The sequence below is a fragment of the Ixodes scapularis genome, unplaced genomic scaffold (assembly GCF_016920785.2).
Source record: "Ixodes scapularis isolate PalLabHiFi unplaced genomic scaffold, ASM1692078v2 PGA_scaffold1__304_contigs__length_218370807, whole genome shotgun sequence".
In the NCBI taxonomy this organism is placed as follows: Eukaryota; Metazoa; Arthropoda; class Arachnida; order Ixodida; family Ixodidae; genus Ixodes; species Ixodes scapularis.
Genome location: NW_024609846.1, coordinates 79,556,213 through 79,570,809, shown reverse-complemented (window position 1 = coordinate 79,570,809; position 14,597 = coordinate 79,556,213). Strand labels below are relative to the sequence as shown.

General features: G+C 46.7%; 1 protein-coding gene across 1 annotated transcript in view; it reads right to left on the bottom strand.

Annotated features, from left to right (window-relative positions):
• Positions 1-6,957: 6,957 nt before the first annotated feature.
• The window catches only part of LOC8042180 (atypical protein kinase C), a 56,214-nt gene continuing 48,574 nt past the window's right edge, over positions 6,958-14,597 (bottom strand). The window contains exon 18 of the mRNA XM_029983194.4: positions 6,958-9,435. Within this exon, the coding sequence (XP_029839054.1) occupies positions 9,348-9,435 (88 nt within the window). The 3' untranslated portion in view covers positions 6,958-9,347. The remainder of the gene's footprint in view (positions 9,436-14,597) is intronic.

The following is a 14,597-nucleotide window of genomic DNA, read 5'->3' as shown; positions in this document are numbered from 1 at the left end:
TTCGGTTTTGGTGCCGAGCAGTTGCTTTTCTTGTCTTTGTTAAAATATACGTGACTCTGTAGCAAAATATTAATAGTTTAGTCTCCTGACACCAAATTGAATCCTAGCAAAAAAAAAAAAAGTTTTTTGGGTGTGTCAGGAATAACCGTAGCGGACGCCACGAGCGGACGCCACAAGACCTCAACCCCAATTCAGTTTCCCCACTAAATTTTGCAGGGAAAATGACGTCACAAGATTTAGTGTCACGTTACATATGAACAAATTCAGTTTCTTCGCTAGATTTAGCAGGAAAATTGACGTCACAGACCCACACACCAATACAGTTTCCCCGCTAAATTTAGCAGGGAATTGAATAGACCATATGCAAAAAGAAGCGCCATCTAGTGTATTCATGACGAAGTATCAGATTTCCTTCATATTGGGGGGTTCTCGTACCGATGGTTTCGCCCGTTTCACAATAGTGCCGGCAAAATGGAAGTCATAGAACTAAAGTATGATCACCTGATGCTGGTTCAGTACGAACCCTTCACAGACGTCTTCAAGAAATACCGTTCATTGACCTGGATGGCCCAGTTCACTGCTTGAGTGAAGACTGTTACGACTTCATTGCTGACAATTCCTTTTCCAGAATTTTGCGGCCGTCTTTCTTTTCTTCTTTGAACCGAAACTAACCAGCAAGCAGTTGAGTGTACAAATAAACTGCCCTAATATTATGGAAACCAAGATAAATGTAGATGCGCCTCGTCCACAACTGGAAGATGTGATAAACCCCCCAATATGGCGGCTCCTAATGACATGATGATGATAGCTGGTAAGGATTTTGCATATGGCCTATTGGTGTTGAGGTCACGTGACGTCAATTTTTCCGCTAAATCTAGCGGAGAAACTAAATTTGTTCATGGTGACGAGACATTAAGTCATATGACGTCATTTTCCCTGCTAAATTAAGCAGGGAAACTGAATGGTGTTGAGGTCGCATGGCGTCAATTTTCCCGCTAAATTTAGCGCGCTTACGCCAACGCCATGAAACACGGAAACGGGCGCCTAAGAGCTGCGCTCTAAAACGGCGGAAGGCTTCGTGAACAGGCAGAAAACACCCCTCGCCCGACCAAAACCCTGAAAGGACTTCTTGCCTAGCCAGCGGTTCCTTCAAATAAAATAATAAAAAAAAGCATTAAGATGTTACATCCGAGGACAATTACTCATAAGGGTTTTCCTTCAACGAGGCAGCAGCCCAGACGACACGCCACGCGGAGGAAACCCCCTTGCTATCACAATGTTAAGGTTATTTACTTCAACCAATAAAAAAAGAAAAAGAGAGATCGAGGTACACCTGTGAATGCGAAAACATGCAAGCCGCTCGTCCGCTCACTTTTTCATCTGCTGCGTACTTTTCGTCGCCGGCCAGCGCGCGTGCTCCTCTGGCGACCTTGGACCCTCCGTGTTAACAGCGCGCTGTAGCCTCCCTAGCGCGCTGATGGACACGCAGCGCCATGAGGTGAGCGGTCGTGGAAACTGACGAGCGCAACGGCCAATGGGAGCCCCGTCGACGCGCGCCAGTCAATGGAACCGAAGGAAACTAGATGCCGTTTTCGCACTTCAAACTGATGACGTCAGCTCGCTTCATTAAAGGGCAACTCCGGTCCATACTTTCGATTTTGGGATTATGACTGCTTTTAGTGCAGTCAGCGTCCCTGAATTGCAAGGTGTAAGTTTTTTCTCGTTACTGTGCGTAGTTTTAAAGATATCGACGCCTAAAAGGTTTGTTTGTGGCGCGGCCAACAAAACCGAAACTAGCCGCTCGAGGCCCCGGCAGCACTGAAAATCAGCCGCTATGTGAACGTGACGTCAGGATCGTTCTCGTTCAACGAGTACGCGGGCCGAGCGCCACCTACCTCTGTTACGCTAGCCGTCTAAAGATAGGAGGTAAGCTGATTTTGTTTTGATTCTGTATACGTGGCAGTTATCGAGCATATGTAGCAAGAGTTAGTGTGTATACCCAAAAGATAGCGACTAAAAAACCCGTGAACTCGTACGGTGCCGTACTCGGCGGCCACCGCCGTGCGTGCGCTATGCCGTACTCGTCGCTTGTATACCCAAAAGCTGGCGACTGGAAAACAAGTGAACTCGTTCGGTGCCGTACTCGGCGGCTGTCGCCGTGCGTGTGGTCTTCCGTACTCGTCGCTAGGCCTAAATTGTCATCTGGGCTCCGTGGATGGAGCGGCTTTGCTTTACGCCGCGCTGGCAGTGACGTACAGTACTGGGGGCCTTCTCGCTTTCGCGCTGCTGGTCAGTCCCAGACACGAAGGTTTGAGGCTCTCCGGCGCGGGCCGCGGCGCCCGAACACACGTGTGCTGGGCTGTACACGACTGTTTTCTCGTTCTTTTTTTCATCGGGCGCGTAAAAGCCGAAGTCCAAAGTCAACTCGTCGAACAGCGTTCACCCACACCTTCTTCAATTTCCGGTCCGTCGGACACTTGTGAAAAAGCACCTCCGTGTTACGCAGCGGGTTGTTTGAGCAGCCCACATTGCTACAAGTTGCACTCGGCATCTTTCGAGGAACAGCTGGGCAGTCTTGGGCGCACCGAGTTGCTCGCTAAAACGAGTCTTAAAGTCCTCACAAGACAATAAACAAAAGGCTATACCGAAGCTACACGGGCTACAGATAAAAGCAACTGCTAAACACGCCAATCACAAGCCGAAGTAGCGGTGGTAGCGGCTCAAAGAAGCGCACTCCGCGCAACGCCCGGACCGGAGGAAAAAAAGAGAACGATACGAACGTCACGGCCCAATGTTGCTTTAGCGATCGGCAACCCGCTGGCCGCCCGCTAAGGAGCAGCGGCTCGCGGCGGGTCGCATTTTTGTTATCGGCACTAGTTGAGAATACGGCGTCCTACGGACGTAATATTTTGGCTGGGGTCGTGTTTTGTGTCACTACAGCGATACCAGTAATTTATTTCATTTTGACTTTTGGCCGGAGTTGCCCTTTAAACAGTTAATGCTTTTGCATAAAAAAAGAAGAAAAAAAAAAAAAAAGAAAGCTTGGTTGACAAAAGGTATGCAACGGCGTTCGTGCGACGGCAGACTGAAAAGGGTTCCTGGTTTTCGCCCTTTACCTTTGACGGGAAGCGGCCAATGCTCGCGCGCAAAGAAAGGTAGCATTCGATTAGAATCATTAGATAATTGGATTTCTGCTTACTACAGAAGTAACGGTTATTTTTACGGTGACTTTGCAGGGTCACGTTGTCCTGATCGTAACCCCACGCCACGGGTTTGCATGTAGCAGATTGCAGCAAAGGTTTATAGTAACCACACTCGTCAAGGAAAGCTAACCGGTTTTATTAATGGTACTTCTAATATAAGTATAATAATAATATCATCACAAACTTCAACAAAAAATAAAAAGAAATCGCTGTAAAAAAAACGTTGTAAAAAAAACGCCGTTAAAATATTGTTTAAAGGGATACTCCACAGGTTTTTTTATTGCCTCCGATTTGCTTGAAATTTTTCTAAACTAATCGACAAACATTGCTAAAATAGTATCCCAAATATTATGTCGAAATATTTTTTTTTCGCGAAGTTATTGAATTTACAGTTTTGATCCTTACCGTGTTTTTCAAAATGAAAGTCTCTACTGGCAGCAATGAAAAAGTGACGTCGGTGGAAGGCAGGGATTCACTCTTTGGACTGTAGAATTTGTACCCAACTGATTCGAAGCAGTTTCATGGTGTCAAATCAATGCTTTGGAAGCTTGCTCTAGTACCCGCACTCCAGCACGGAACAAATGATTGGCATATTCTAAGAATTTTAGACTGCTTGCTCGACTGGCAAGCCTGCCTGCCACTGACGTCACGGCACTGAAAAGTGCGCGTATATTTGAATGTTGGTTTTTGCATCATTTTCATTTGCCGATTTCACAATACCTATTATGAATTTCGCGGTATTAAAGAGCATACTAGAAAGGCTAAAGGCCGGGGAGTCAGAAAATATAGTTAGTTGAGGTCGCTCAAAAAAATCTGTGGGGGGTACTCCACAAATTTTTTTCAACTACCTCAACTAACTATATTTTCTGACTCCCCGGCCTTTACTCCACAGATTTTTTTGAGCTACCTCAACTAACTATATTTTCTGACTCCCCGGCCTTTAGCCTTTCCAATATCCTATTTAGCATCGCGAAATTCATAATAGGTATTGTGAAATCGGCAAATAAAAATGGTGCAAAAACCAATATTCAAATATTCGCGCACTTTTCAGTGCCGTGACGTCAGTGGAAGGCAGGCTTGTCAGTCGGGCAAGCAGTCTAAAAAATAGAACATGCCAATCATTTGTTCCGTGCTGGAGCGCAGATACGGGAGCGAGCTTCCAAAGCACTCATTTGACACCAAGAAACTGCTTCAAATCCGTTGGGAACAACTTCTGTAGTCTAAAAAGTTAACCCCTGCCTTCCACTGACGTCATTTTTTCGTTGTTGCCAGTAGAGACTTTCAGTTTGAAAACCATGGTGAAGACCAAAACTGTAAATTCAATAACTTCGCGAAAAAACAATATTTTGACCTAGTATTCGGGACATTATTTGAGCAATGTTTGTTGGTTAGTTTAGCAAAATTTCAAGCAAATCGGAGACAATGAAAAAAACGGTGGAGTTATGACACACTCTATAGCTGCTTTTGGAGTTTTTTTTCCACATTACGAGTCGCACAGTCGGGACTCTTTCTTCTTTTCTCGAAACTGCTTCTTGGCATCTCGGTTTTTCCTTTGCAGTCCTGTCGCATTCTCATGCGATCCGAACCCTTTTGCACGTTCAACCGAAACCGTATAAGCGTCTGCCTTCCACGAGAACGCCAGAGTTCGACCCTAGACAGATGGGCAGTCTGTTGTGTCTGCGTCTACAGCATGCAAGACAATCCCCTACGAGGCTCCTCACGTTTGATAATGAGTCAGACCACTGATCAGTGATGAGGAGCTGTTGCGCGGTATTGTGTAAACCGTCTAACAATAAAAATAAAGGCGGGCCCAATGACGTCACGAGGGTCAGCGGCACGCCGGCACCAGGGGCGGCAGCCAGCCACGACACTCCCCCCCCCCCCCCCACCCCCCTCCCCTTCCTGAGCGCTGCACCCGGGGCGGTCCGCCGCCCCCCCCCCCCCCCCCCCCCCCCTTGTGACGCCACTGGACGAGCCCCCCCTCTCTTTTCCGTCGCCCCTGGACGTTGGACAAAGCTCGTTTCTGGGATGCGAGTGCCGGAAGTTACAAATACAGTCGTCAGAGTAAAGTAAAACGCTGCTCTAGAGGCACATACGGCTTCACGCACATTGCACTCGCAAATCACATCCACACGGCGTCGAATGGTGGGAAACGTGGGCTTGTTTTGTAAACGTCAGGGCCGCGTGTTGGCGCCGCCATCTTGACGTCACGTGACCCTGCCGCCATAGCCGACCTTCAGTTTCTCGCCGTTGCTTCGCGCTGTGTGCTGCACCGGCCACCACCGGAGCTTTGTTTTCGAGTTGTTTTACGTTCCGCGTTGAAATCGTGTTTTCTTTAGGTATTTTCAATATTTGGGGCTTTCATTTAATCATCTGATATGTATATTTTAACATAGCTCTTGTATTTTATTTATGGAATGGAATCGGACAGCGAACGAATCGACGATACAAGATTATGGCCTAAGTTTTAGAGACCATGTAAGTTCATCAAATTCTTTCGTTTTCGTCGCTAAGAAAGGGCAGTCAACACCATTGCGACATATGGAAATTTCAACTGACGCAGTAAGGCTATCGCAGTCGTGTCGTTTCCGTAAGTAAAAGCCGAACCGCATCGATAACGATACCTCCTCTCCCCTCCGGCGGCCTTGGACATGCGTCGTATCGTTATCGGGGCGAAAAAACGATCTACTGAAACTCTCTAATATATAAATAAAACGCGCGAGGGCTGCGAGGTCTGAAAAATTGAAGAAAAACTGCCCTGCAATCATGTTTAAGCGTCTACCTTTTTTGCCGTTTCCACATCTCTTGTGGTTCGGGCAAGGAGTAACTAAATATCAGTGCGTCATATTTTAACCAGGCGACGCGGAAGCCTCCTCCACCTACGGGGACGCCCCGTGATACCAACGCGCGCAATATGTGACGACATCGTGACGTTTTAGGTCCTGGCCTTTCTACTGGTCAGAGCCGCTAAACCTTCTTTTTAGTCGAAGTGGCGCGAGCTGTTTCAATTATTTATGAAAGTAATTTTTGTTCAGTATTTTAGAACAGAAAAGAACCAAGCGCCGTTTATAAAGTACGGAAACAAGAAATGACCAGTCGACATACCCGCCACCAAGCGGTGGAAAAGGCGCTGCATACTACCGGGTGTCCCAAATTGCGGTCAGCCTTTTTAAATCGACCGCAAAATTCGGTTTCTTAACCTATCGCGCTACGATTTTCTGCAGCGTTGCCCACAGATGGTGATAGTGGGGTCAGGCACTGACGCGGAAAGGCCCCGGATGTACGCGGCGGCGCTGCGGTCGTACGTGTTGAAGGATCCGACTGGTTCCAAGCGTTCCGAAGGCTTTCGGCGAGCAGGTTTGGCTTGCGGTCTGACTACATCGCACAGCGCGAAGTGTCATGCCGAATTAGTGTCTAGTCACGCAGCAAATGCAATGCAGCCAGCCCTGGTCACCCGCTTCATCCAGCACATACTTTAGTAGCGCCCTCTCAATCAAGCCGTCGACACGGAGTGCGGCAGCCGCGAGTGCTCGCCGAGCTCACTATCCCTCCTCTAGTTCGCGGCCACCCAAGCTAGGACCAGGGACGTCATGAACGAGGTTCCTTTTTCCTTGTTTTTGTAATTTTAATTCGCCGATAACTTTTAAAATAAAGCGAAATTCGAGAAAGTTTTACTAAGTTACTATGTTCAGTGCGCTCAGGTTCGGTCAAATTAAAAACCAGTCAAAAAGGAATGAAATGCAAAAACAGGTGCTGTGTATCTCTGTACAATACTTTATTTTCTAAGGAGTACAGCTATGGAATTAGTAAGAGCTAGCGCAGTAAATGTGCAAGTCACCAACAACTCTTGTACAACTTCCTTGAAGATCACCATCAATTTGTTAAGCAACACTGTGGTAAACAATCTCCATAAAACACTGGCATATAAAATAATGCATATAGTTGAAATGTACTTGATATGCACACTTTGAAGAAAAAGCACAGCCCTCCAAAAAATAAAAATAAAATAGAGAGAAAGGGAAAGAAAAGGCCACTGTGCTCATGATCCCATACTGCAAACTGGCAGTGTCCTCCGAACAATGCAACTAAAATAAAACCAAAATAAACGGAGACAATTTAATTAACACAATGAACCCCAACTGTAGCAGTAATCTGAAGCACATACAAAAGTTAAAATGGACAGCAGATGATGTGCTCTCATCTGTTTACGACAGCCCCATGCTGTATACCTTCGGAGATAACGGGGCTGACTGAATAATTTTGGCTCAGTTTCAAGGCTAACAGCCAAGGAGAAAGACAGCAACCGCTAAAAAAAGGAATAAAGGGGATCATAAACACTCATAAATACTTTGCGGTCAAGACATGTCCAACCTCCACATTTTGAACTTACCAGCAGCTGAAGCACGACTGACAACTGGAACTCTCGGGGCAAACAAAACAAACACTCTCCGAACACTCGAGGTGTTTCCTCTACATGCGACCCAGAAACAGTCAGGCGACCTGAGACCCATAGGCTAGGCCTACACGACGTTAGAATGATGAGGCTACAATCCATCACCGGTGAGGCCTTTGGTGTCGCTCCTAAGCTAAACGGTGCGATGTTGCTCGACTTGTCTGCTGTGAAGTTGTGATGTCTGAGGAAGCGACCGGACTGTCCTTTCGGATTTGAAACTATGTTCACGAGGTACGCCTAACTTTTTGCTACGTAAAAACACGCAGACGGTTCTACGTCCTAGACGAAAGGTAAATATTCAAAATGCTCTAAAAGATTCGGGCGGGATGTAAATGCAGTGTTCTGTGTTGACGGATTATCCTGGGGGCAGCTAACCCTCCCCTTTTTGCTAGAGAAACTTTCTAGGCTGCAGATCGATTAGAGGACGAGCGGGGTAAAGAAATCCAAGATGGCTTCTGCCCGGCCTTGCCATCAAAGCTTGACGAAACATTGAAACGGGAGAACCGCGTTGACATTCCGTTTCCAAGAGAAAGCAACCGCGCGCTTGGGACGGGGTTATCTCGTCTACCGAGAGAACTACCCTTGTTGACCTCAATCTGCCTGCTCTTCAGATACTGCCCGCTCTTCCTGTCACAAACAGCTTATCAAAGGACGCCCTGTAACGTAATACCAACAGGCAGCCAGATAAAAAAAAAGCAAAAAAAAAAGATGACAACCCAGCCGCCACCCCGGCGTGCAAAACGAGTTTAGGGTCCCTTAGAAGCGTGTCTCAGATAGCACTTGCGAGAAAGGGGACAGAATTGTTTTGGCATGCATGCAAAAACAGCAAGTAGGCGCTTTGCTTTTTAACGAGTTCCAAAAGGTAGCTAAGCAATGCAGCTGATGAATAAAAAGAGGAAATTCATTGCAGACCTGAAATTTATGCAAAACAAATTAGGAAACAAACACTGTCACGGAGTGCTTCAACTTTCTTCACGAGGGTAAGGGGGGGGGGGGGGGGGGAATGTACACAGAGTCTGACGTATAAGGCGGCGCTGGAATGTACACGAGGACCAGGGCTGGGCAACCCCAGAGTAAATATATACGTTATATATATATATATATTTTTAGAGTACCATACTTGATGTAACACCTTCCTCCGGCCGTAACAACTACGGCGAGAGGCTGTGGTCCGGCCTTCGAGGCAATTATGACGATAGTACACCGATACAACAATACAATTGGAAAAGCGAACGGTCTTGAGGCAATGCAGGTGTATACTTTGCGGGGCAACCCTACGATGAGGGAATGCTGGCAGCAAAGGCGTCAACAAAAAAAAGAATGTGCGCACCAGAGGACGAAGGGTCCCCCTCGGGATCCTACCGGCCGATCGTATGCACCTTCAAAACGTGGCGAAAAGCAACTTCTGGCTGTCCTCCAAACGCCAAGAGCAGACACTGCTATGGATGGGTTCCTATCCTGAGCAACTGTCGTACGCTACACTTTCTGCTAACAAACATTAAAACTCTCAACCTCCAAAACTCCAAACGTCCACTTCGTCGTTTGAGATAACTCGCGCAAATACTGTGCCCCGTGGACCACAACAATTTACAGGAGGGAGAGGCGCCATTGAGGGCTCGCCTGCTCCCAACGCTGGTCCCAGCTCGGCTATGGGCGGCGACAGGGGGTGCATTGGAAGATGGGGAGGCCGTCTAGACACAGTCCTCCAATGACATCAGCAGCGGGTTGACATACTCGAAACCTTCGAATTCTGACTGGTCAATCTTCGAGATGAGTCTCCTGGAAGGAAAAGAGGAAGCATAGATCGAATTAGAGTAGCTTCTGACAGACACAGAAGAAAGAGTGCATCGGCATCGCCTAAATCGGTGTAACATTATGATAGTGCCACATCAGCTTGCTTACATTTCAAAATATTAACTTCTCTTTTCGCTCCTGAAAGATTGGGTTGGCTTCCTTATCTGCAAAAGGTGAGTCTACACCTAGTTTATAAATGGTGACATAGAGGAATGACATTACTACACACCCCGACAACTTTTTTAACAATGCAGTGGAAGGTACGGGCACGCGTTCCCTCTCCCAATTTGAGCACTGAATAAAGCTGTGCGCGGGCTCTCCTCCTCTCCCTGGGAATGCCAAAAAAAGTTGTCGCGGAGTATAAGTTGGAAGTTAATGTGGATTTCCCTCGTCGAATCAAAAATGATCAAGGTCCATAGGCTGCATGCAACAGGGTCATATGGGTTATTTTCTAGTCTCCCTAAAATTTTGCTTTTCACCAGAACCAGATGGTCTTCAAAATCAACAAACTATGCAGAAGTTAGGCAAAATGGCAAATCATGACCTAGTCCAAATCACGATTTGCCTTTTTGCACATCATGATTGTAAATCATGGCAAAATGGCAAACCATGGCCAAATCATGATTTGCCGAAATGGCAAATCATGGCTTGAAACCTTACCAACTGATACGGTTGTTTTGATACTAAATGTAGTTTTCCATTCTCACTACCCATTTGTTCGTGGTGCTCTACATTCCAACACTAATTTGGCACATGGGCAAGGAAGAGACAGACCAGAAGCCAAAACTACTGGTCGTTATTGGAATGGTGGACAAAGCAATATATTATACGAGCATTTTTGACTCTTAGTTCCTTCGTATAACCTTCCATGCTTTGACCACTCGTACAAGTTGTGCCCTGCATTTTGATGACAGACGCTGGAACTCATTCGCCTACCCCCTGTGACTAGACGATACCCGTAGGCTGGTTTCCATAGTACCTCTTCCCTATCATATATACAAATTGCAGAAACAGCAATTGTATGTTCCTGCTAAAGGCAATCACAATCTGAGATGCACATCTGCCATATCTACTATAAGAAAGTTCACTATAGGGCTGAAACTTTCTCCAAATGTAGTCATATTTTTACTCGAAGACAACGGGAGGCTCGGAGGAAAGTTTACAAGAGGCAGCTTGAGCAGCTCCCCAATCTTTTTTAATACCATGGGGGAGTGCCAACCGACGGGCCGCTCAATGCTGTATCACAGAGCAGCGCGGCAAACTGAGCAGAAATAAAGCCGTACGCGCAGATCGCATTTGTATGTGAGGATCACCTGCCAGGATTTTCTGCTGACTGCACACAGCTCCTGCGGTGAACAGCTCTACAAACAGGTAAGGAACAGGGGCTGTGCGCAGCCAGCAGAACAACCTAGCGAACAACGCTCGTGCATCTATTTTATTTGGCCTCAAAGGTATCTAGCAACACATTAAGTGAGCAGGAAAGCAAGGAAGTGGGAAAAGTGCACGAATGCGCTTTGTGCACGCGCTCTCATTCCCTCTCACGTCGCCGCAGCACTCCACGATGCGGCACCGATCGGGCTGCCAATCGATGCTCCCGCAATATTATTAAAAAATCGGACAGCCAAACGTGTGTTTAGGACGCGGCCGAGTCTTGGGTCGCAAGAACGAGACGAGTCAGTTCTATTTTTGGACTTCCGAGTGAATTCCGAAACGTGGCTGCAACACAGCCGTCGATGCCACTCTCTTGGTACAGTAAGAGCGACAGATAATTCGGCAGACAAGAGAGCGACCTCGCGTGCCTTGGGACAGGGTGCCGGCCCTGCTATCTCGCCCGTTGTGACGTACGGGACGAGTGTGCGCGATAACCTCGAGTTGCATCGGCCGGTGACAACAATGGAGGGGGGTCGCCCGAGACTACTCCAGCACCGGCGCGACGCACGAATGTGCAGACAAAAAGAAAACAAGCGCAACATGTCCCACCCTTTAATATGCATTTCTGCCGATGCGCAGATACAGGAAACCTATCTGCTGAATCGAGGGCTTCGAGTGTGGAGTGACTAAAACTCCCCTCTGGACTCTTGACAGTGCAACAGAGTGCCCCCATGGCCCCAGTCTCGTAAAAGACGCTGTGAGCATTTCGAGTATCCTGGAGCTGCCCAAATTGGTAAAGGGGAAAACTGTGGTACTGCTCGACGTCAATGCGGAAGTAGCGTGTTGCAAGAATGGGGTCACACAAAGTCCGTCACACAGAAAAATACTAGATGTCACTGGGACTCGTGGGCCCCAGTCAATCGAAAATCGGCAAGGAGCAAAATCAGCTGGTCCATCCAGAGTCCCTTCTCAACCACGATCGTGCTTCTAATTGCGTCGAGGCACCTGACACCAAGACCCCAGATTCCCGGGCACAATGCCAATCTGCTCCAACACACGTTTACCGATGACGCACACTTTTGATTTGAAGCAATGACCACCATATTCAGTGATATGATTTGCAGAACCAGTGCCACAGTTCCTCTCTAAGAAAGTTAATTTATTCCTGTATTATTTCGTAACCTTAGAAACCGAAGCAAATTTATTATCAGCCGATATAGACTTACAAGGCCACTCTTGCCTTCACCCTAAATTTTTTTGTTTCAACCTTTCCTTCGAGACCTCCAGTACAAATAAAACAAAAGTATCACGAGAAAACTAAACCCACAAAGTTATTAATCCATTACTGCCCCTTCAACAGACTCTTGAAAGAGGCTAACAAAATACTTGCAACCGATTTTTCTTCATTCGAGAATCTTTTAGCACGTCTGTCAAGTTTTGACAAGTAGGCAGTTCTGCGAGACCGACCTTGAACTGGTGTGCCAGAAACAGCAATCTCGAGTTGTTCCGATTTCTGCGGGTTTTCCCGCCGATTTCAGCACAAGGTAAACGGAAATGGAGGAGTCTTCTTTTTTTTGTGTGCATGCTTATCTCATAAAATGTTTACGCCATATCCTATCTCGTTCCCAGTTCACTGCTGACTGCCATTATACTATTTCAGACTTTTTTTGGGTTGCTACCACAGTGAATAGCTTTCCGCAACATGCGGGTTAATTAATTGCCTGGGATAGCATATCGAACACTGCCCAGTGTGGGAAAAGTTATAAGAAATGCGGCACAACTAAGCTGTCGTTACAAGCCCACTGGATTTCGCATGAAGTACAAGCTCAGAATGGGGTAAGGAAAGGAAAAGACTCAGAAAAAACAACAACTTCCTTTGATACTTTGCCCAGCCAACTGATGCAGAATGCGTAGTGTATTTGTGTCAAACTGCTTGAGTCTATATGGATTTATTTCGCCTGTACTGCCCACTTCCCTTTTGAAGCAACCTAAGGATGCCGACACAAACACACGATGCATTTTGCGTCAGACGGCTTTATCCGAAGTATTAAAGGGACACTGACAGGGTATTTATGCTCGCCGAGGTTTTTAGTTGTACGTGACATATGAGAGCCCAACTATCCAGAATAGAATTTGCGGCTCGAAATTCGGTTTCTTTCCGCCCGGAAACCGCCGATCGAGAACTGGCCAGTTTGAGTGTCACTCACTCTCTTTTCCGTGGTGGTCACGGGCTGTTTTCTAAGGTTTCGACACGACCACCAAATTTAATCAAAGTCGTGGGTCACTGAAGGCACACAATCAATACTAAAAACAGAAAAAATATGCAACCCATTTTTTGTGGCTTCCAAAAAGCTGCAAATACGTTGATTGAAAAAAAAAAAAAAAAGGTTGCACAGGCAACCAAAAACATTCTGTGCATTCACTGCATAATTCTCAACATGGTATCGTTTCGCGTTTCGTGGGACTCATGGGTTGCAGCGGACGACGGGCGTGGGACCTCTACTTCAGAACTGTCGTTCACGGTACCGGCGAATTTTGTCTTCCTTCAAAAAAGAAATTTTGGACCGATCAAAAGAATTTATATTCATCCTGTACGACACGCCCGACCAGCAAAACGATTGCACGAAGACGTCGCCGAGCCGTCGTCCCTTCTCGCGGCTGAAGACATTGCTCGCTCAAACGTCAAGCATGAAGTGCGTACATTGTGCTAAATACGCATGCCTATGGTTTCTTTACTTGGTGCGAATGTGGCCAATGCGTGGTGCTGCCCGACTTCAAGCCGGGAGTGCATGTACTGGAGGGAAATCGGCAGCAAACTTTCCAACATACAGTCGACCGGATGCATTACTACGAACGAAAGAGTTCCTTCAGTAGCTCAGAGGAAAGATGTCCGCTTCACATGCAGCGGGCACGGGTTCAATCCTTAGTGTGGGCGTACCATTTTTTTTTTCTTTTCAAACATTATGTGATGTTTACATTTTTTCTTTTTTTACAATTACCACCGAAATAAAAAAAAAAAAAAATGTGGTGGACGATACATTGAACTAAATGGTATGGGATTCCATTTTTGACACCTCTGCCACACAATGCCATTTTCCGATGTGAGGCAGCTCTTCACGCAACATCTTGAAAGTATTCTTTTCGGAGGAGATCATGGAAATTCACCAGGGGCACTCACTACTAATTGCCAACACTTAAATGTACAAAACAACTAATCTTGAAGTACAGAACAGCGAGCGGAACAAACATAACTGCAAAGGAATCGCACGGCGACACCCAAAAGAAAAAAAAACAAAAATGCACAGTCGGGTGTAGCCACGCAACTTCCGCCAAGCACTCTCTCCTCTCCACATCTCCGTGCGGTGCGTGGGTTTCGGTTTCAGTTTCGAGCAGTTGAGTTTTTCTGCTTTATTAAAAAAATATGTGACTCCGTAGCAAAATATTAATCGGGTAGTATTCCGACACCACCATAATGAATCGCCTGGCAAAAAATGAGGAAAAATTTTTGGGGGGTGTCAGTGTCCCCTTAAGGTAAGCTAAAATTTTTGTGACTGACCTACGACAAGCCATTACAGATCTCTTTGTAGTACAAACGCTCGACTAACGGCAGAGACATTTTCAAGTTTCTGATCGTCTTCATTATTGGTGTTTTCAAACGAACGGTTGTTCAGCTAAGGTGGCTTGTGATCTCCTACGTCAGGGGTCTTGTCTGAAACATGCGGCCCCCGGGCCGCTGGGGTGCGGCCTGCAGGCAACCAGCTACGAGTCCCGGTTCC